Here is a 22,643-nt window from a genome sequence, read left to right as displayed (position 1 = left end):
GGTGTGTGGAGGTTGGGGTAAGGATATGGGAGAGGCGATGGCCTAGAGTTATTATTACTAGACTTTTTAATCCAGAGACCCAGCCAATCTTCTGGGAACCTGGGTTCAAATCTCACCACGGCAGATAATAATCTAGAAATAAGAGTTTAATGATGACAATGTCAATATCAGGAAACACCCTGTCTGGTTCATCAGTGTCCTATCGAGAAGGAAGCTGCCTCATTCACCTGTTCTGGCCTACGTGTAACTCCAAAGCCTCAGTGATGTGGTTGACTCTTAATTGCTCTCTGGGTAATTAATGGGGCTGTGGGGTGTGGGGTGTGGGGGTGGGGGGTGGTGGATGTTGTATGTTGGAAGTAGTGGAGGAGTGGACCAGAGTATCCCAGAGGGAATAGTCCCTGTGGAAGACCGACCAGGGAGAGGAGTGTGCCTGGTGGTGGCAGAAATGGTGGCTAATGATCCTCTGGATGTGGATGCCTGTGGGATGGTAGGTAGGGACAAGGCATATAACTGTTGTGGGAGGGAAGAGAGGGGGTGAGGACTCGAGTGTGGGATATGGGTCAGACCTGGCTGTGGGTCAGTTATCTGTCAGATTATGGTGAGTTATCACATCCTCCACATGGGATTTTACATCCATCAATAGTTACATGCAAGAGATCTTTTCATTTAGTACAAGAGCAAGCATATGGTATTTTGAGGGAAAAGACTAGCAATTATACAGCACCTTTCAGGATGTGATCAGTGCTGAATACACTTTTTAAAAAAGAGAGTGTTCTCTGTAAAGAAGCTCTGTATCGAATGAGAGAGACAAGATGAGATTGCTGTCCTCCCAGGCAGTGAATTTAAAACCTTGGACAGTAAGACAACTGACCGTCCATTTGTAGCACAAACCCTTGTGTGTGAGATTTGGATTGTGGACTGTACATTTGACATAATGCACACTTGCACATTTCTGTAAGCCCTGATTGGTAGAATGTGCACTTGCTATCATAGAGCTGTTGGCTTACCTTATTTTAATTAAAGGTTCGCACAAACACTAACTATTCAACAGTGCTCGCACGTACAGTCCCTGTAATGGACTTTTCCTGCCTTGACTATGGGAAAGGGAGGTAGGTCTAAGGATACCTTCCCTGCTCACTGTTCCATTGTTGCCCAATTGGGAATTGACATACATGGCATTCAAGTGGGGATCAACGACAATGCTGAAAAGGACTAGAGTCAGAGTAGGCTATTTAACCTGAGCTGTTCCATCATTCATTCCGATTGTAAGATAAGAAATAAGAACAGAAATAGATCATGTGGCCCATCAAGAGCCATTCAGTATGGGCCCAGTTGATCTTTTGGGCTTCACCTCGTTTCTCCAGCCATTCTGCTTTGTGTCCAGGCAAGACTAAGCATCTGTAAGTCTCAGCCTAGGAATGGAGCCGCCTCATCTTGCTGGGATGTAGAATCCCTAAGATTCACAACCCCCTGACTGACGATGTTTCCCCTTCTTCTCCTTGCCCCAAAACAGCTGATTCTTTACCTGGAAAGTGTGCCACCTTTGTAGATTACCCCAGCCAGGGCAAACAGCTACCCTGCATATATACAGGGATATATACATTAATTGGACTGTGGGGTGTGGGGATCGGGGGTGGTGGATGTTGGAAGTAGTGGAGGAGTGGACCAGAGTATCCCAGAGGGAATAGTCCCTGTGGAAGACTGACCAGGGAGAGGAGTGTGCCTGGTGGTGGCAGAAATGGTGGCTAATGATCCTCCGTTTCCAACCCCTTCAGGATTTGGTACCTTTCCAATGAGCAGGCAAATAGGAACCAATCCTTTTCCAGCCTCTCATCCCAAGCAAATGTCCTGAGTTTTTGCTGAAATGCTGCAATCCAGATGTGTCCTTTCTTCAACTGAAGTGCTCAGGTGTGGTTTCACCAAGTTTTGAGCCTGTAACTGGACATTTTTATTCCTTATGTACCAGTCCTCTTGCAGGAAAGGCCTATGTATCATTTCCTTTCTTAATTGCCTGCTGGAGCTACGTTCTAACTCTGTGTTCCTGGCTGTCAATATTCCAAGGGTTAAGCTGCTGACTGAGGGTGTACAGAGTGGGAGCACCAAGGAATCTTGTGGCATGGTCCCTGCCTCTGGGCTAGAAGATCTAGGTTCAAATCTCACCTGCCCCAGAGATGCATCATCACATGTTCAAAAATCGATTCAAAGTAATTTGAAAATGGGCCGAGGTGGTACGTTGAGAGATAATGGGAACTGCAGATGCTGGAGAATCTAAGATAACAAAGTGTGGAGCTGGATGAACACAGCAGGCCAAGCAGCATCTCAGGAGCACAAAAGCTGATGTTTCGGGCCTAGACCCTTCATCAGAGAGGGGGATGGGGAGAGGGTTCTGGAATAAATAGGGAGAGAGGGGGAGGCGGACCGAAGATGGAGAGAAAAGAAGATAGGTAGAGAGGGGAGTATAGGTGGGGAGGTAGGGAGGGGATAGGTCAGTCCAGGGAAGATGGACAGGTCAAGGAGGGGGGATGAGGTGGTAGGTAGGAAATGGAGGTGCGGCTTGAGGTGGGAGGAAGGGATGGGTGAGAGGAAGAACAGGTTAGGTACATTGAGGGTGATAGAAGTTGGGTGGCCATTTACTCCATAAACTCCATCACAAGAAATAAAAATCTTGTCAGCTCCAGGTTTAGCTCCAAGTTAAGGAGGGTCAGGACACACCTTGAGCATCCTGATTCTACTTTTGGATCTCTTCTCACTCGTTTCCTCCATCCTTTATGAACGAGGCTGCCCAGTCCTCCTTTTCCAGTCTGCTTGGCATGTTGTGTACTGTGGTTTATTTCAGTTCCTGTCCTTCATCACACTGTAACTTGTCTGTCTTATAACTAGGCCTTCAAAGGGCCTGGTAATTTTCCCATAGAAACTGGCTCTGATTTGGTCATTCCTTTAGTGGAACTATTCCGCAGTGACTTGTACACAGTGGCTGAGTCTACCTGCTGTAGCAGGCCATTCACTGATTACTGACAGCCCAAGGTTTCAATAATTTGGCTTCAGATTATCCTGGGTTGCCCTGATTCCAATATTTTCTGTGATTACACTGTCAGAGTTCTCTCCAAGCCTGCCAGGGGCCGCCATTCCGTGTTTGTTGTTTTTTAACATCCCCCGTTTCCTGATCTTTCAGAAGGAAGCCTGTGGGGAGTTGCATTTCCTGGCCTCCTGTCAGCGACAGCTGGCCTGTGCTTTTTGTTTTAATCCCAGGGTGGGATGTGGAGATTGCTGGCAGGCCCTGCGATTACTCTCCATCCCGAACTGCAACTGCCCTGCAGAAGGTGCTGCCGTCCATACAGCAGACAGACACCCGCAGTGCCAAGATGCTCATTACAGCACTCTAGGAATAGCCAAAGCAGAACTGGCAGTCTGTGTGTGTGTGTGTCACTGTGCACACACTTTTTCACCCGTACCCCTACCCGCCGACCTCTTCCGCCCGCCCCCCCCGCCTCTCTGACTCTCTCTCCGTCTCTCTCTCTCCCCCCCCACAACCACACTCTCTCTCTGTGTCTCTCTCTCTCACTCTCCCCCCGCCCACACTCTCTCTCCCCCCTCCCACACTCTCTCGCTCTCTTCCCCCCCCCCACACTCACTCTCTCCGCCCCTCCACACTCACTCTCCCCCCCCGCCCACACACACTCGCTCTCTTCCCCCCCCGCACTCTCTCGCTCTCTTTCCCCCCCGCACTCTCTCGCTCTCTTCCCCCCCGCACTCTCTCGCTGTCTTCCCCCCCGCACTCTCTCGCTCTTTTCCCCCCCGCACTCTCTCGCTCTCTTCCCCCCCCGCACTCTCTCGCTCTCTTCCCCCCCCGCACTCTCTCGTGCTCTCCCCTCCCCGCACTCTCTCGCTGTTCCCCCCCCCGCGCACTCTCGCTCTCTTCCCCCCCCCACACTCTCTCGCTCTCTTCCCCCCCCACGCACTCTCTTCGCCCCTCTCTCTCTCTCTCTCTACCCCCCCCCCCCCTCCCCGCCTACTGTTTCACAGATGTTTCATTACCGTGCTTGGTAACATATACAAAGAAGTGGGTCAGGAGATGCCTACAGGAACAGCATCAGAAAGATTCTACACGCCCTGACACACTCATCACACCACTCTACATCAGGAACACGTCAGAACTCACCACAAGACTTCTATGACCGCTGGGCATCAGAGTAGCACACAAACCCACAAGTACTCACCCAAACTAAAGGCTCTCTCTCTCTCTCTCTCTCTCTCTCTCTCTCTCTCTCTCTCTCTCTCTCTCTGTCTCTTCCCCCCCCCCCCACCCCCGCCATGGACAGGGAGACACTGAGAAACACTACATCGGACAAACAGGAAGGAAACTAACAAGAAGAATACATGAACACCAACAGGCTACAAAATGACACGACCAATCCACATGGACAAGGAGAACCACGGCTTCGACTGGGACAACACCAAGATCCTGGGACAGGCTAGGCAGAGACAAGCATGAGAATTCCTGGAAGCATGGCACTCCCCGAAGCACGCTATTAATAAACACATTGAACTTGACCCCATATACATTCCACTGCGGAGGAAACCTGGAAGTGAAGCAATCCATCGGAACGATCCCCAGAGTTTAAAAACCAGGCAGGAAAACACACCGACACTTCATCGGAGGCTGCACTGAGGATGTTACCAAGCACGGTAACGAAACGTCTGCGGAGCAACAAACCAGCTCGGCGAGCCAACCAACCTCAAGTGTTGTAGGAAGCCTGGCTGTTCATTGAGAACAGTTTGAGCTCTCTTTGGAGAGGTACAGGGATGCTGTGGGGGTATGGTGTTGGACCTGTAGAATTGTCAATGTGGCCATGTTTGGGAAAAACCCACCGGGTTCACTAATGTCCATTAGGGAAGGAAGCTGCCACCCTGACATAGTCTGGCCCACACATGACTCCAGACCCTCAGCAATGTGGTTGACATCTAACTGTCGCCTGGGCAATTAGGGATGCACATTAAATGCTGATCTGACCAGTGATACCTGCATCCCATGAGTGAATTAATTAAAGAATAAAATGACCGCTTAGCTGTTCAAAAAGATGAATTAATAAAGATCCTTTGTGCTGCTCAAGATTGCATTGAAATGGGTGTAGCAGGACAGGAGTCACATTGTGGGTCCAATTTGAATGACTGAGCGAGGAGCAGCAGCAGTGATAACTCCGTACTGAGATAGTAGGAACTGGTGAATCTGAGTTTCTGAAGAAGGGTCTAGGCCCGAAACGTCAGCTTTCCTGCTCCTCTGATGCTGCTTGGCCTGCTGTGTTCATCCACCCCTACACCTTGTTATCTCCATATTTGAGAACTGGGAGCATCCAGTCTCCAAAGTGCCTGCAGGTTGGCAGGGTGGGGGGGGGGGGGGGGCGGGGGAGGTTATGCCACTGCACAGTGTGTGAGAGTTGTGGGGGGGTGGGTGGCGAGCCCTTGCACAGTGGGGTATGAGACACTCCCTGAAATATCAAGTGTCCCCCTCCCCCTCAGAAAAGCAGCTGATATATGTCCTAATGGCCGCTAGATAGTAGCAGTGGGGTGACTGCAGCCTCCACAAGATACCATTAGAACTCACCCCTGCTCTCAGCTCCAGCACTCCATTCCTGCATTTGACATCTAACCTAAAAGGATTTATTCCACATCACTGGAATATCTCCGGGAAACTTTACTTTTGCAAAATATTTGCAGGGAGTGTGGGGGAACATTGGCAAAGTTGCTATTTTTGGTTGAAGCAGGGGACAATTTGAGAGTCCAAATCCTGTCGTGAATTGTAGACCAATGACTACAATTATACCATTAATACAATTCAATACCGCACAGGACCAGGCCCTTCGGCCCACGAAGCCTGTGCTGATTCCAGAACTTGTATTGGCTACTTATTGCCCATGCACAGTTTCTATCCCTCCGTTTGCCTCCTGCTCATGTGTCGTTCAGGATACATGCCCTCTTTCACCGCCTTCACTGGCAGTGTATTACAGGCACCCCCCCACCCTCTGTGTGAAAATTTTCCCCACTCTTCTCCCACCCCAAACATTCCCCCCACTTCCCCTTGAACCCATGCCCTCATGTACCTGACCTTCCCAGCCTGGGAAAAAGCCTCTGACTGTCCATCCTATCTATGCCTCTCATAATTTTAAGACGCTCAGTGCACAGACCTGTTCCATCAGTTTGAATGCCAGCACTCTCCAGTTTTGTCACAAGGATCAATATTCTCTCCTCCGATTTGATTTCCTTTTTTCCCCTGGCGTGGTGCTGGAAGATCACTTTTAGGTGAGGATTTGCTCAGCTCAGAATCAAGTGCTGCCCCACATTAGCTCCAGGGTCTTTTTAAAATGCACTTTGAACATGCACATCAAACATGCTATAATCTTCCTGTCACTAAAACAGAGTAAACTCACTTTCAACATGAGCAAACCCACGGGGGAAGTGGGGAATTGTCATTCAATCCTTTGTCAAACAGTGGGCTCTGTTTCCAGTGTCAGGATGAATCGAGCTGCCTGTGTACAATCGCTGAGTAACTGTGACACCTGTAATGACCCTTTAAATCTCCAAACTCCAGCGGGACAGCCGTTCCTTTAGTGACATCTGTCACGTTTTGTTTTATTCTTTTCCTCAGAGCTCCTGATCGGGGACGAATGAGTGAAATTTGGAAGGTAATGCTGTGTGGCCATGTACAGTCACTGGTGTAAAAGCAGAACACCGCAGATGCCGGAAATCTGAATCCAACTCTGAGAACACTGGAGAAACTCAGCGCGTCTGGCAGCACCTGTGGAGGGAGAAACGCCAGTTATTGTTTTGAGACCCGTATGGCTTTTGATTGTATAGTTCAGTTTTGAATCAGAGTCATGTCCAACTGGAAGTAATAATTTTCTCTCTCCAAGGACACTGCCTGACCTGCTGAGTTTCTCCAGCACACTGTGGAGCCTGTAGCTAGTTGTAGTGCCTCAGTAGTTCTCTGACAGTGGACTCTATTTTGTTTTTGCTGAACTGCTGTATTTTTAGGCTGCAAGTTCCTAACGGATTCTTTAAGGCCTGATAAAAACACGCACACAAGAAGACCATACATGCTTTGACACAAAGCAGATGTATTAGATTAATATAATTTAGTGACATGCTAGTCTAATAAACTAATGCATCCTACCCGATTGCATCATGGCTTGGTACAGTAACTGTTTTATCCAGGACCGTAAGAAACTATAGAAAGTTCTGAACACAGCCCACTCCATCTCACAAGCCAATGCTCCATCCATTGACTCCATCTACACTTCTCACTGCCTCCAGAAGGCATCCAACATCATCAAAGACCCCTCCCACTCCGGTTATAATCTCCTCCAACCTCTTCCACTGGACAGAGTATACACAAGCTTAAACGCACATACCAAAAGATTCAAGGACAGCTTCTTCCCTGCTGTTATTAGATTTCCAAATGGACTGCTCAAATTTTAAATTTAAAGTTGACCTCGCTCTTTGTGCACCTTCTTTTCAGGTGTAACATTGTATTCCTTGCTCTGTTCTCTTACCTGAACGCACTTTGTATAGTGTGATCTGCCTGTACTGCATGCAAGACAGAAGTTTTCACAAGTACCTAGGTACAGTGAAATAATAAATCAAATCAGATCATTTATAAACTAAATAATAATTAGAAACTCATCAGTGAGCCTATTAGTTAAAGTACTTTAGACATATTCAAAAGTGGGTCTCATTGATGTCTGTCCGTTGGGGGCCCCTAGATCACAGTGGGCACTCGGAGCTCTCTCAGAATCCCAACCCCAATCTTGAAAAGCTCGGTCTGGAGGTGATAGGTGCTCTGAGAGCTGGGGAAAGTCCCCGTTATTGATCCTTTGTGAAACTGATATTTCCGGGTACAGTGCCAACTGGGAGTGCCTTTCCCTTTGTTCAGAAACAGGTGTCTCTGAGTCTCTGTACAGCAATCTGCTCCCATCTCAGCCAGAATCATGACAGTCACCTTCTACCTGAAGGAGGCTGGTTTTTTCATGTATTTCCCTTCAATTGCCCATTGCCATGTCTGATTTAACCTTTAACCATAAATTCTCCAGTTTGGAGCGATCATTTTTTAGTTCAGACACTACAGCTGCTACACCAGACTTTACCTCCCGTACAACCCCTCAGCTCCTTCCTTTTTGCTTCTGTATTGACAGCTGTGAATTTTAGTGAGAGAGTCTCTATCACCCAAACTGATGGCAATAAATCTGAGTGTGCTTCTTTTGACGGTTTCTGGGTGCTCCTACAGAGTTGGAAGGATTTACAGCAGACAGATCCTGCCTGTGGCTGAGTTGGGTACAGAGCAGGGACTGGTTTACCTGAGAGAAAGGAGTGTAACCAAGGGCTGGGCTAATGCTGACACTGATTATTTACGCAGATTTTTGCTTGTCACTGATGTAGTCGTGGCATGTATTCTTGACAATCTGGAGACACTTTACAGCAACAAACTGGGGTTGAAATGCAGTCACATGTCAGTTATAGAGGTGGGCAGACGAAGCAGCAACTGGTAATGAAGCACAGCAACCAGATAGTTATCGCCTTTCACTCCACCTTCCAGTCCCAACACTGAGGACAACGGAACTTTGGCCTTCATCTTATCTTCTGTCTGTATTGGTTCATTTTTGGCCAACTATGACCCAACCATTTGCACTTCCTCTGGACAGGGCTTGTGTTTCTTTACTCAGCCTCTTATTATCAGATAATGAATATGAAGTTCTGTGGACAGGTCACTGGAGCTGAAATGTTAGCTCTGATTTCTCTGCACAAATGCTGCCTGACCTGCTTTTCCAGCAACTTCTGCTTTTGTTTCCAATGTCTGTTGGTTTTCCTCATGCTCCTGTACAGAACTGAGCTTCTTTAATGACTATGTATGCACTTTTTTGTCTGAATAAAGTATACTTTTTGAAATAATAACGGGTCACGGCCTCCCCAACCCACAAACAGTGGGTCCCCCTAAAGTGCTAGGCTTTGCTGTCTCAGCCCCAATGTAACACCACTTACACTCCCACCACCCAAGGGAAGTACCACGTTATTGTAAAATTCTCGAGGAACTTATAACAACTGAAGCCTTGCTTACACTTCAGTTCAGATACTGCGAAAGTCATCTTCTCTCATTGTAAATTATATCTCTTCTGTGGAGAAATGACCCCCTTTTCTTTGGCAAACGATGGATGGTTTGAAAGTGTTCCCAGCATTTTACTCCTCTTGTGGATAAGTTTATCATGATCCCTACGGTGGGGAGAGGTTAAAATTTAAAAGTGAGAGTTACTCTGAGCTGATTCAGAGGAGTAAATTTATCTTGCAAAAGAGCACAGCTGCCTATGTTTTCACTTGTATCGAAATGAGCAGAGATTGCCTGTTATGATGTGATTTTAATTTAGTTTTGTCTGCTGTGAGCTTGTGAAATGGGATGTTGTCTACTGGCAGTTTCCAGATGCAGTTATTAATTCTCTATCTCCAAACCCCAACATTTAGTTGCTAGAAATGGTATGTCCAGACTGGACTTTGTCCCCTGAGAGAGAGTTCAGTCCCTCACCAGAACAAGAGGCCTAGGAATTGTTCTCGAAACTACGTTCTGTTCATAGAACATAGAGCAATACAGCGCAGAACAGGCCCTTCGGCCCTCGATGTTGTGCCGACCAGTGAACTAATCTAAGCCCCTCCCCCTACACAATCCCATCATTATCCATCTGCGTATCCAAGGAATGTTTAAATGCCCCTTAATGTGGCTGAGTTAATTACATTGGCAGGGAGGACGTTCCATGCCCTTACCACTCTCTGAGTAAAGAACCTGCCTCTGACATCTGTCTTAAATCTATCACCCCTCAATTTGTAGCTATGCCCCCTTGTACAAGCTGAAGTCATCATCCTCGGAAAAAGACTCTCACTGTCCACCCTATCTAGTCCTCTGATCATCTTGTATGTCTCTATTAAATCCCCTGTTAGCCTCCTCCTCTCCAATGAGAACAGACCCAAGTCCCTCAGCCTTTCTTCATAGGGTCTGTGCTCCAGACCAGAACTGCACGCAATATTCCAAGTGAGGCCACACTAGCATTTTTTACAATTGCATCATGACATCATGGCTTCGGAACTCAATCCCTCTACCAATAAAACCTAACACACCATAAGCCTTCTTAACAGCACTATCAACCTGGGTGGCAACTTTCAGGGATCTATGTACATGGACACCAAGATCCTTCTGCACATCCACACTACCAAGAATCTTTCCATTGACCCAGTATTCTGCCTTCCTATTATTCCTCCCAAAGTGAATCACCTCACATTTATCCATATTAAACTCCATTTGCCACCTTTCAGCCCAATTCTGCAGTTAATCCAAGTCTCCCTACAACCTGCAACATTCTTCCACACTGTCCACCACTCCACCGACTTTAGTGTTCAGGTAGAGGAGGCACTACGGGGACGCTAACCTTTAGCAACCCCCCCCATTACATCCAACATGGCTTCATAAACTCTCTTCTGTGTATGAGAACCACCCAGTGCCAAGCCAAAGCTGCGTGGTGCTAGCAAGTGGATACATCGCTTTCAGTCAAATACTGGTGGCTCTAAGCACAAAATGGAGCCCTGCCTTCAGCTGGAGAGGTGGGGCCTGAGCGCAAAGCTGCAGTTCCCTATGGGAAGCCAAAATGGTGACTGCTCATTCCCTTGAGTGCCAAAGATGGCAGGGTGGCTGATCCAATGAGAGCTCCTGTCGTGTAGTGGTAGTGGTAGGTTTAAGGCAAGAGAGGAGGGATTCCAGAGGATCCAGAGGGGCAGGTTTTTTTTCACACAGAGGGTGGTGAGTGTCTGGAATGCGCTGCCAGAGGTAGTGGAGGAGTGAGTTCAATTTTATCATTTATGAAACATTTAGATGTGTACATGGTTGGGATATGTATGAAGGGATATGGACCAAATGCAGGCAAATGGGACTCAATTAAGTTGGGCTGAAGGTCCTGTTTCCATGCTGTAAACCTGCCCCAGAGGTGTGTAGTGGTATCTCTAAGCAGATCGATCAAACATATCTAAAGGGATTTAGCAACTACGTGGGAACACCACAATGGTGACACCCACGTGCCACAAAATGAATAAAATATTGGGAAGCTTTATGTAGCTGCCTGGTTCCAGAAGCCTGTGCCAGAGGAAATCCCAGTGGTTTTGGATCCTGACTTGATCCGATGCTCACTGGGGCAGCAGCAGGAGACTCTATAAGCTGCTGGACTTGTGGTGGAGCCTCGAATTGTCACCCTCCATTCAGTCACATTTTTTAACTCCTCTCGAAATGAAGCAAGGTCAACATTTATTCTCGATTGCCATTGAGTAGAGAGTAATTAATGGGCCCCTTGAGCCATTTGCATGTGGTGTGAGTACCACCCCCACAGTGCTGTTTACCCACGTGTTGTAGGATTTTGACCCACTGGCAATGAAGGACCGGGGAAATGTTTCCAAGCCGGGGTGCAGTGCCCCCTGCAGGTGTTGGTGTCATCACAAGCCAGCTCACTTCGGACAAAGTGGCAGGAGCCATGAGTTTGCAAAGTGCTGTCTCTGAGTGAGTTGTGGTCATGCATTTTGCACATGGTAGACACAGCAGTTACATTGCATTAGCCGCAGCAGGGAGTGATTGTTAGCACTGGTGGGTGGCGTGCCAATCAGGGTGACTGCTTTTCCTAGCTCTCATTTAGCGTCCTCGCTGTTGCATCTGTCCTCAGCAAATGTGCCACTAATTATAACCTCAACAATCAGCATTTCTTTGTATGAAATCCATATTCATGCTGTTATAGATAAATGCTCAAAACATACAATTGGTGGGAAGTGCATTGGGGAAGGTGAGGATGTATTGGTAATGTACTGGACTAGTAAATCAGAAGCCCAGGTTAATGCCGTGGGGATATCGGTTCAAATCCCATCACAGCAGCTGGTGCAATTTAAACATAATAAATAAATCTCTGGAAGTGAAAACTCTTGCAGACGGCCAGTGCAGACCTGATGGGCTGAATGGCCTCTTTCTATGATTCAATGAACAAACTTGCATCATTGATTTCAAGAAGTGAAACATGGAAGTAGATGGACTTGTGCGATGTTAGAGGTTTCATGTCTGTGCAGCAAGTAAACACTAAAGGAAAGATTAACCCTTTAATAATAAGTCAGATAGAGTAGAGCCTGACAAACGTGTGTCTCAATGGTCTAGTGAGACAAACCTGTATGTCAATCCAGTTTTACATTTCATGCATCGCTCCATCTGAATATTTATAAGCAGAGAAGCTACATAGTTAAACAGTTCAGAATTGTGTACCCTTTTAAAGCCTTTAAGCTGACATATTTGATTTCCAGCAGGAGCTTTCTAAGAAAACTTGAGCTTAAATTTGTCTCAAGTTGTGATTCTTTGTTAGATGAGTATTTCCTCTCCCCCTCCCCCTAACCCAACACTTCCTCATCTAATGGAAAACTGCAGTTAAATCCCATCTAAAAGACTCTCAAGTTGAAGATTGACAGGTTTAACCTTCACCTTTGGACCCAAAGTTGGCCATGGTCCATCGTCCATTTGCAAAGTTCACACAAGAGTTGTTCGCCTTCCAGGGCTTGCATCAGAAATACTCTATGGAATATCCCTGCGGATACAAACACAAAATTCTGACATCATTTTGTTCTTCTATAAAAGGTATGTGTTGACTTGTAGTTCACTTGGTTGAACAACAGGGCCCAGTACCGCTCAGTTTCTTTTTGACTAAAGTTGGGCAATGACGCACCGGAAGATTTCGTCACCAAGAGACTGCTTGATTGTGAAGCACTTTGGAACATTGGGAGAGCAGGAGGTTTGCACGCAGCAAGATCCCACCAGCAGCAGTCAGATGACAATCAGAGGGACATGTTGGTTGATGGATAGGCAATGGACGTGAGAGCTGCCTTGCCCTTTGGAACATGGGGTCAGGGGTCACAGTGCAAACTCGAGTTAGAGAGTGTCGTCAACGTCGCAGTCACCAAGGTTCTAACACCAACGCCTCAGTCCGACACTGAATTCCTCGTCTGGGTTGTGGGCTCAAGCTATGGAAGAGGACTTGAACTCTCAGCCTTCTGTCATAACTCTCTTTATTGACTCCAGGCCCAGGCATGCTAGACATTGGAGGGCTTGAGATCCAACAAATGACCTTTACTTAACCCCAAACGTGCTAGGCTAGAGTGCAAATTAGCCTGAGCCCCAGCCCAGACCGATTTGCTATGGGTTGGCAGCTTTCTATGCTTGGAATCAAGGGCACGCCCCATGTACTACCTCTAGATGGCAGTGCCACATCCAAATTGGTAGAAGTATCAAATACGGTCCTGAGCAAGCAGGGAGAGTCTGTTTAAACTCTGTCTCCATCACACCAACAAAACTAGTCCAGATTCAGGAGCAAGTGTTGGTCCTTGATGATAGAGTAAATTGCGAGCAGTTTGGGGAGTTGAAAGGAGAGATCTTTAAATCTTTATTAAAATGGAAAAGAAAGAAATATTCAGCACTTTTGAACAGTTAGTATTCCATGGATTGAATTCCCAATTGGGAAAATTCCTCCAAAAGTGAAATAGCCATAACGTTTATGTTGGTCAGAATGAAATAGCTCCATGTGGGGTAAAGCCATGAGGTGGTGATTTTCCTTTGTGGCAGGTATTCACCGACGTTACGTACTCTGAAACAGGCCGGAATTGAGGAGAGATTGCCCTGTCTAGGGGAGATAGTCCATCATGTACTGATTAAGCACATGGTGATGCATGATTGGTTGCTCACAGGATTGAGGCTGGTTGAATCATAGGATCCCCACAGTGTGGGGGCAGGCAATTCAGCCCATTGAGTCCACACAGTTGCCAACTGTTATTAAGTATATTCCTGGAGGCTTCATCACCTGTCCTGCCCCCCCACTCCCATCTCCATTCCAACAATGAGTTGCTGACACAGTCATCTCTGTGATACATGGCCTGGGTAAGAAAAAGCCTCATTACTCAATTGGATGATGTTTGACTGTCAACTTTGCAACGGCTCTCCCCGCATCTTCAACGTTTTATAGTCTCCGAAGAGAAATATTCAAAGGAAATTGCGAAAGAAAGGATTTTCTTTCACGTTCCTGTGTTTTTGTGTTTTTCTCTCTAAGGTCACATGTATCGGTGGATTTTATTTACTGTTTGTTTATGGGATTTGGGTGTCACTGGCTTGGCCAATGTTTATTGTCCATGCCCTCATTGCTCTGGAGAGGCTGGTGATTGTAATCAGTCGCTCATTGGGGATCGATTAATTCAGTGAATTAGTTCATTCGGAACATTTAAACTCATTACAAGCAACGAGGCAGAACACCTACTTTGTGTGAGTATAGCTTGCAGACATAAAGCAGACTGCCGCCAGGCAGAGTCACAGCATTAGGTACACAGAGCATGTGGAGTCCTTAAAGGCAATCTCCTTTAAAGGCAAGGTACACATACAGCAGTGGTGAGCCACCTTTGTGAACAACTGCAGCCCATGTGGTGTGGCGACACCTTCAGTGCTGCTAGGGTGGGCGCTTCAGGATTTTTACTGCCTGCAACTGCTGGGTGGCTTCAGGTCAATCCTAGAGGGTTGGCAACACTTAGTGCAGTGGGATTCTTTTTGGTCTGACTGTAAAGAACAAATTGTGCCTTAGGTTAATGTAAACTGAAAGACATTGTACTGAATTGCTGACCTTGGTGTTCTGTATGTTCTCATGCTATGGGAGTGACCCGACAAACCTCTGACTTGAACCAGTGCATCATTAACAGAACCAAAGCACGCACACCTTGGATTTACTGAAATAGGTCCAGTAAAACCTGGGCAGTGATCTCTATGAGCCAAGGCTCAAACATTGACAGGACTTTGAGGGGATGTAAGACCAATGGTGACTAATTTCTTCCTTGGATAAATGGAGGCCTCAGTTTAAATTCCCATTCATGTCCAACTACTCCTGCAGAGCAGCACCCTCTCAGTATTACACTGACGTGTTATATCTGGAATCTCAAAGAATGAGGGGAGATCACATAGAAAGCTCTAAAATGTGAACAGGTCCAGACAGGGCAAACACAGGAAGGATGTTCCCGATGGCCAGGGAGTCCAGAACCAGGGGCACAGTGTTAGCGAGTTTTGAGAAGATTTGTAGCTCAGGTTGAGGTTCTGGATGTGAGTTTGCTCGCTGAGCTGGACGTTAGTTTTCAGACGTTTCGTCACCATGCTAGGTAACATCATCAGTGAGCCTCCGATGAAGCGCTGGTGTTATGTCCCGTTTTCTATTTATCTAGCCAACCCAAGGAAACCTAAACAGATAAATAGAAAGCGGGACATAACATCACCGCTTCATCGGAGGCTCACTGATGATGTTACCTAGAATGGTGACGAAACGTCTGAAAACTAACCTTCCAGCTCAGCGAGCAAACTCACATCCAGAACAGTGTAAGGATAAGGAGTCGGCCATTTAGGACTGAGATGAGGAGAAAAAGATGCCTGTGAGATTCTCTGCCACAGAAAGTGACTGAGACCCAAACATTGAATGCTTTCAAGGAGCTAGATGTTGTGGATAGGGCTAATGGGATCAAACAGTATGATCTGAATTGGAGGATCCCCCTTGATCTTATTGAATAGCAGAACAGGTTAAAGGGGCTGAATGGCCTACACCTACATCTTGGGGCAGGGGCAGCCAGTGAGAAGAATTGGCCTATGCCAAACGTCACTGCAGGATTGTTTTGTTTCAGTCATTCACGGGGTGTCACTGGCCAGGCCACAATTCATTGAAGTAAGTACGTTGTACTCCTCAGTTTCTGGCACAGTGGTGGTTCCCCCACTCCTGAGGCAAAAGACCTGGATTAAAGCCCCCGATGTACCAGGGGCAGGTCACAGCATGTCTGACAACAACAGTTCAGTTAAACTAGATCTACATTTCAGATTGCCAGGGCTGGGAAACCCATTTACACAAATACTGCTCCTGAACGGTTGCAGCACATCACTGAAATACTTGTTGCTGAAAGCCGCTGACCTTCTCTCTGAAAATGGAAGTTGCTGTGTTTTATTTTTGGTGGAAGTGCAGCCCCCAGTTACGTCCAGTAGACTGGGGCTGAATTGTCTGTAATCAGGCTGACAGCTGAAGGCACGAGCCATACAACTGACTGACTGGAAGTTATTTTATTACTCTCCATGTTGCTGGCTTGACAGTGGAAGCACATCTCAGAACCACTTGACATTAACTCAACTGTTTGCAGAATGTCAATCCCACTTTAACTGGCCACAGAGGTCTTCTATCGCAGGTTCGTGTGCGGTTTGCTAAGACCTTTCAACCTCCATTCATCTCGCACCTTTTCCAGCCTCTTGCCGTAAATGGCTTCTGGGGAACAATTTCTCTCCGTGTGCTAACAGAGCTGAATATTTTGAAAAAAATATGCAGACGTGCAGGGATAATATCCAGTAGGGCTGCAGTTTAGAATGCCACTGTGTGGATCCTACCCTTTCTTTCTCCTCTAATTTATTTTGTTTTTTTTTGTGCACTTGCAATTTAGAATTCGACAGGTGGAACCGTGTGATTTTCCCTCAGTGAGTTTGATACTGGGAGAGGCAACACCTCTCAAAATCCTGAGACAGGGAGGTGGAGGCTGGATTTGATCTCACGTTCCCCTCCTGAAGGCAGTGGGTCTGAATGGGGGCTTTGCTGAACAGGTTAGATTAGATTAGATTACCTACAGTGTGGAAACAGGCCCTTCGGCCCAACAAGTCCGCACCGCCCCTCGAAGCATCCCACTGAGACCCATCCCCCTATAACCCACACACTCCTGAACACTACAGGCAATGTAGCATGGCCGATCCACCTAGCCTGCACCTCTTTGGACTGTGGGAGGAAACCGGAGCAAACCCACGCAGACATGGAGAGAATGTGCAAACTCCACACAGACAGTGGCCCGAGGCTGGAATCGAACCCAGGTCCCAGGCACTGTGAGGCTGCAGTGCTAACCACTGAGCCACCGCGCAGCCATTAGTGACCCTCTGACACCGCACACCAATGTTCATGGCTGAGGCTAATGAATGTCATCAGTGCTTAGCTTTTGAAAACCCAGTTCCCGTTTGTCTGAGTCGTTCTCTGCGATTTTGGTATGCTGAGTATTTCTGAGGTCGTGTTTTTCTTTGTCAAGGCAGAATGCTGTGCAGTAATGTCATTCTGGATATGATGCTCAGCATTATATAGTAATAACTAGATACAGTTCGCTGGCCAGAAAAAATAATCATAGAAACCCTACAGGGTGAAAGAAAGCCATTCAGCCCATCAAGCCCACACTGTCTGTCTGAAGAGCATCCCACCCAGACCCAACCCCTTCCCTATCCCTGTACCTCTGCATATCTCATGGCTAATCCACTTCTATATCCCTGGACACTATGGTACAGTTTAGCATGGCCAATCCACCTACCCTGCACAGCTTTGGACTGTGGGAGGAAATGCGCACAGACACGGGGAGAATGTGCAAACTCCACACAGAGGCATCTGAGGGAAGAGCTGATCTTGGATGTCCTTTGAGGCACTTTGAGGCAGCAGTGCTAACCGCTAATCCACCACGCCGTAGTACCCATAGTGCCCAGAGATGTGTGGGTTACGTTGAGTTGCTGTAGCATATGCAAGGTTACAGGGATAGGGCAGGGGATGGGTCTCTGGGAGATAGTCTTCAGAAGGCCAGTGTAGGCTTGATGGGCTGAATGGCCTGCTTCTGTGCTGTAGGGATTCTATCCTCTGGGCAGCAAACGCCATCTATTAAACTGATGCACCTCACACCAGGACTGACAAATACAAGTTTGAGTAGAACCTGTAAATGGAGGGGAGTGCAGGTGCAGACTGTCACTTTCAGCTCTGGTACCCACAGGCAGTGAGACATGGAACTAGTTCCACATTTCAATGGGGAAAGCTCAGGCCCTGATGCCACAATCCACACAGGACCTGAAACCCCTCTGTCTGTACATATCAGGACTTCTGGCAGTGGGCATGGCATCTTGAATCGCTGTGATGTACGTTATGAATCCAAGTGTAATTTTCGAGGGGGTAGGAAGTAACATTTAATTAATATGGTGTAACCAGTGAGTCAGTGGACTGAGTGAAACAAAAGCTCCAAAAGGACTCCACACAGCTCATTGCACTAACAGTAATGTATACACATTAAAAATTATCTGTGTGTGATGCTGACTGCACTCTGTTCCCCAACAGTATTAATATTAAGCAGTTGGCTCTTTAGGACAGGGTCTGACTTATGTGATTGGGTCGTTTTCCATCCGAAGTTAGACTTTCTGTGAGCGACTGCACTTGTGAAGCGCTGGACAATCGCGCTGTCGGTTTCAGTTTGCGCAGTGGGCATGTTCAGAGGGTATATCCAGGGTTCAGTCTCTGTGTGGAAGGGAAGCACAAACCCTGGTCACAAAGATCATTGTAGGGAGAGTCTTTGGTGGAGGGGAGGGAGAGAGAGAGACAGATACTGGAGCATGTAATATCCCCTATTTGCATTAGAAATCTAGATCCATTTCAGGGTCAACCAGAGCAGCTCCAGAGGAAGAGTGGTGCTCAGTGTACTTTGTGTTTAGGAGCTGCGTTCTTCCCCACTGGGGACAGGGAAAGGATCCAAGAGGGAAAGATGGAAAACTGCAGTTGGTGCTAAACTATAGATTTACAATAAAACCCTTGTAAATCTCAGACACACATTTGCTGCATAATTTAGCAGTAATATTTAGCATAATTTATCTGTCTGTTGAATAACCCATTGTCTGAAGCTGCCTGTGGTGGAGTGAAGGGCTGGGCAAGTGAATGGTACTTGATGTAGAATAAGACAGCTTCTATCTCTCTAGCAGCCAGCCTGGTGCGTTCAATTAGCTTCCATGTTTTGCTTAAATTACAAACATGTTAATTGCACAGAGCAATTTGTATTGATCCCAGTTGATGGTAATACTGGACGAAAAAATTCTAGAGTGAAACCTGCCTTGATGATCATGAACTCTATTTTCACAACTTATAAAGTCATATCGCATGGAAGCAGCCCCTTTGGGCAACCAGGCATCCCAATCTCACCTAGTCTTATTTGTCAGCATTTAGCCCACGTCCCTCTGTGTCCAATTTTGGGCCCCACACCTCAGGAAGGACATACTGGCGCTGGAGCATGTCCAGCAGAGATTCACACGGATGATCCCTGGAATGGTAGGCCTAACATACGATGAACAGCTGAGGATCCTGGGATTGTATTCATTTGAGTTTAGAAGGTTGAGGGGAGATCTAATAGAAACATACAAGATAATGTATGGCTTAGAAAGGGTGGACGCTGGGAAGTTGTTTCTGTTAGGTGGGGAGAATAGGACCCATGGGCACAGCATTAGAACTAGGGGGGGGTCAATTTAAAATGGAAGTGAGACGACATTTCTTCAGCCAGAGAGTGGTGGGCCTGTGGAATTCATTGCCACGGAGTGCAGTGGAGGCCGGGACGTTAAATGTCCTCAAGGCAGAGGTCGATAAATTCTTGATCTCACAGGGAATCAAGGGCTACGGGGAGAGTACAGGGAAGTGGAGTTGAAATGCCCAATGGCCATGATTAAATGGTGGAGTGGAATGGCCTTACTTCCACTCCTATGTCTTATGCTCTTATGGTCCCTCTAAGCCCTTCCCATTCATGTACCCATTCAGATATTTTTTAAATGTTGTAATTACACCAGCCTCTTCCACTTACTCTAGCAGCTTATTCCATACATGCACCACTCTCTGCGTGAAAAAGTTAGCCCTTAGGTCTCTTTTAAATCTTTCACCTCTTGCCTTAAACCTATGCCCTCTAGTTTTGGATTCCCCTACTCCTGGAAAATGACCATGTCTATTTCCCCATTCATGCCCCTGATGATTTTATAAACTTCTATGAGGTCACCCCTCAGCTTCCTACACTCCAGGGAAAATAGTCCCAGACTATTCAGCTTCTCTCTATAACTCAAACCCTCCTGTCAATGTCAACTTTAAGAGAAGAACATTAAAATTTATCACATACAAGCATAGGTTTAAAAAAAATTGTGTTTGATTTTACCACAACTGGCGAAAAGAAAGATCTGACCCATTTTCCCAGCAATAACTGTTACGGACACTCAACCCCAGTGAAGTATCCTATTCCAATCTTCACCTTAAGACATTGTACTGAATTGGAAGCATTGCCTTTGGGCAAATTTCTTTGCGTTCACCAAATTTGATTCTGTCCATTATTGTCTGATCCTGAGATGTTCCACTATTGACTAATTCACTGATTATTCCAAAAATGTGCAGTTCGGGTTGGATTGGCTATGCTGAGTGGCCCATAGTGTCCAGAGGTATGCAGGCTGGGCAGGTTAGCTATTGGAAATGCAGGGTTACAGGGATAAGGTAAGTGTTTGGGTCTGGGTGGGATGCTGTTCAGAGGGTGGGTGTGGACTCAATGGGCCAAATGGCCTGCTCCCATAATGTAGGGATTCTATGATTCTATTCCTCATTGAACTCTCAGGAAAATGCAAGGCTTTTGCAGCTTCTTGACTACTTCTAGACTACTTGACATTCAGTGCAGATCTGTTCTGAACTGAATCTGCTCCTGGCTTCTTTTTCTCTAGTTGTAAAAGCACTATCTCACCTGGTTGCTTCTGTAGATAGTCGCCCATTGTTTTAAAAAATATTTCTGGCCCTTAGAAAGAAAAATCACCTTCACAGAACTGAAAATGTAAAACCCATTTACCTCCACTTTAGAACCTGAAAATCGATGACAATATTTTATAAATGTTCTCAATATGTTACCTTAAGCTGTTTCCAGCTGTTCACTGTCAAAAATTTAAGAATTGTCAATGCTCTGCAATCCATTGGATAGCTAAGTGAGTCCCTGTATTTCAGATCATACTCCCTAGGGATGGGCCGGTTTCCTCACATTTTGAAAATTGGCCTAGACAATGTTAACAATGTGTCTATTTTTATCTCTTACAAAACAGGAACTGAACTGGTTTTTCTTTCTTTTCAAGCAGCCAACACCTATCCAAACTTATTTTCAGAGCTGACATGTCAAGCTTAGCCATGATGAGTTGCAATATCATTTATCATTTTGAAGGGTGTTATCTCACAGTGTGAGGGAGACTGCTCAGTCCATCTTAATTCATTCATTCATTCAGGGAGATGCCAAAGTATGCTTTAAGCTGCCCGGCCTTCCTTGCCCCACTCCATCCCATTTCTTTTTCTTCAATGATTTGAGAGATTTGTCCTCATTGTTTATTTATTTATTCCACACTTTGATCAAACTCTGTAAAGAAGAAATTCCCAGTTAGAGCCCCTAAACTTTTTTCCTTTGCTTTTGTGAACCCGTGTGCCTTGGTGCTACTTCCCCGGTTTAATTCACAGTAATATTCTACGTTTTTCTGCGCTCGTTGCACCAGTGTATCACTAAGTTATCAGCTCTCAGATAGCATTTCCTGCATTGGAATAATCCAGTTTTTCCTCGTGACTCCCTCTCTCTTTCTCTCTCTCCCTTCCTGATGCTGACATCAGCTGCTGTCTGCACCACGTCCAGAGTTTTTCAAAAGGAATCTTGTGTGACCAGACCAGATACTGTGTTTGTTTGAAGTTGAGAAGTGGAGGCACAGCCATCATCTTGGTGAGGTGCTCATCATCATCGATGATGTATTGAAGGCTGTGAAGAACATGATGTAGTTTCTCCTCTCTGGGGAAGTACTGAATGACAAACACAGAATCGCCGAGCACAAACTGATACCCATGAGGACAGCCCCGACTGGGCTCATGGTTCATATCGCACTATGTGACCCCACCCTGTTCTGTATCTGTAACATCTTCCTTACTGTCCTGCTCTGACACCATCCCCTTAAGTTGTTATAAAATCTCGACCTTAATTAGTTTGCACACTTTTGGATTACTTATCACTTTGGCTCAACCTTCGGCATGTAAATCTTATAGCCAGCATGTTATTCTAGTCATTTTGTTTGTCTCCAGCATCACCATATTTTTAATTTTTTGTAATCATCTCTCTGCCTCATTTAATTGGATTATAGTTCACCCCTTTGCTTGCTATTCAGCTGTTGACACTTTACTCTCACTGTCTGACACTTTTGATCACCTGCAGCCTGTCAACACTCCACTCTTACCATTTGTATGATTTTTTTTTATCTCTATGCTTATAAACTTTGGGTCTGCGTGTTGTCCACTATCACTGCTCCTGAAGAAGGGGCTGCGCTCCAAAAGCTTGTGATTTCCAATAAACCTGTTGGATTATAAACTGGTGTCTACGACGAAGGCAGATTCGCTCAAGTGGTCAGGGTCTGGAATGTACTATCTGAGAGTGTGGGGGGAGGCGGGTTCACTCAGAGGCTTAGGATCTGGAATGTACTGTCTAAGAGTGTGGGAAGAAGCCGGTACGCTCAATCCTTTGCAAAAGAGATTGGATTATTATCTGAAAGGGAAGAATTGCATGTAGAGTTACATGGAATGTGATGATTTGTTCCTTTGGCAGGTCAGCACAGCCACAGTAGGCTGAAGGGCTGCCTGAGGTGTGCTATAACCATTCCGTGATTCTCTCTTCTACCTTTCTCAGCTCTTACCCGGATTTGCCGGAGCTTTGAGTTTATTTAGCAGCCT

The 22,643-nt window shown here is 46.3% G+C and overlaps 1 protein-coding gene across 10 annotated transcripts in view; it reads left to right on the top strand.

The window, feature by feature from the left end:
- The window catches only part of LOC125466670 (endothelin-converting enzyme 1), a 294,487-nt gene that overhangs the window by 137,224 nt on the left and 134,620 nt on the right, over positions 1 to 22,643 (top strand). Inside the window, exon 2 of one of the 10 annotated variants that reach the window (XM_048561507.2) lies at positions 6,644 to 6,680. The exons of 8 other annotated variants lie outside the window; for them this stretch is intronic. In XM_048561507.2, coding sequence (XP_048417464.1) covers positions 6,644 to 6,680 — 37 coding nt within the window. Of the gene's footprint in view, positions 1 to 408; positions 488 to 6,643; positions 6,681 to 22,643 lie in introns of those variants that run through there. One more of the 10 variants, XM_048561508.2, reaches the window with a different exon arrangement.

Source organism: Stegostoma tigrinum, chromosome 28, assembly GCF_030684315.1.
Source record: "Stegostoma tigrinum isolate sSteTig4 chromosome 28, sSteTig4.hap1, whole genome shotgun sequence".
Lineage (NCBI taxonomy): Eukaryota > Metazoa > Chordata > Chondrichthyes > Orectolobiformes > Stegostomatidae > Stegostoma > Stegostoma tigrinum.
The sequence above is the reverse complement of the archived record's forward strand: the minus strand, read 5'-3'. Positions and strand labels throughout refer to the sequence as shown.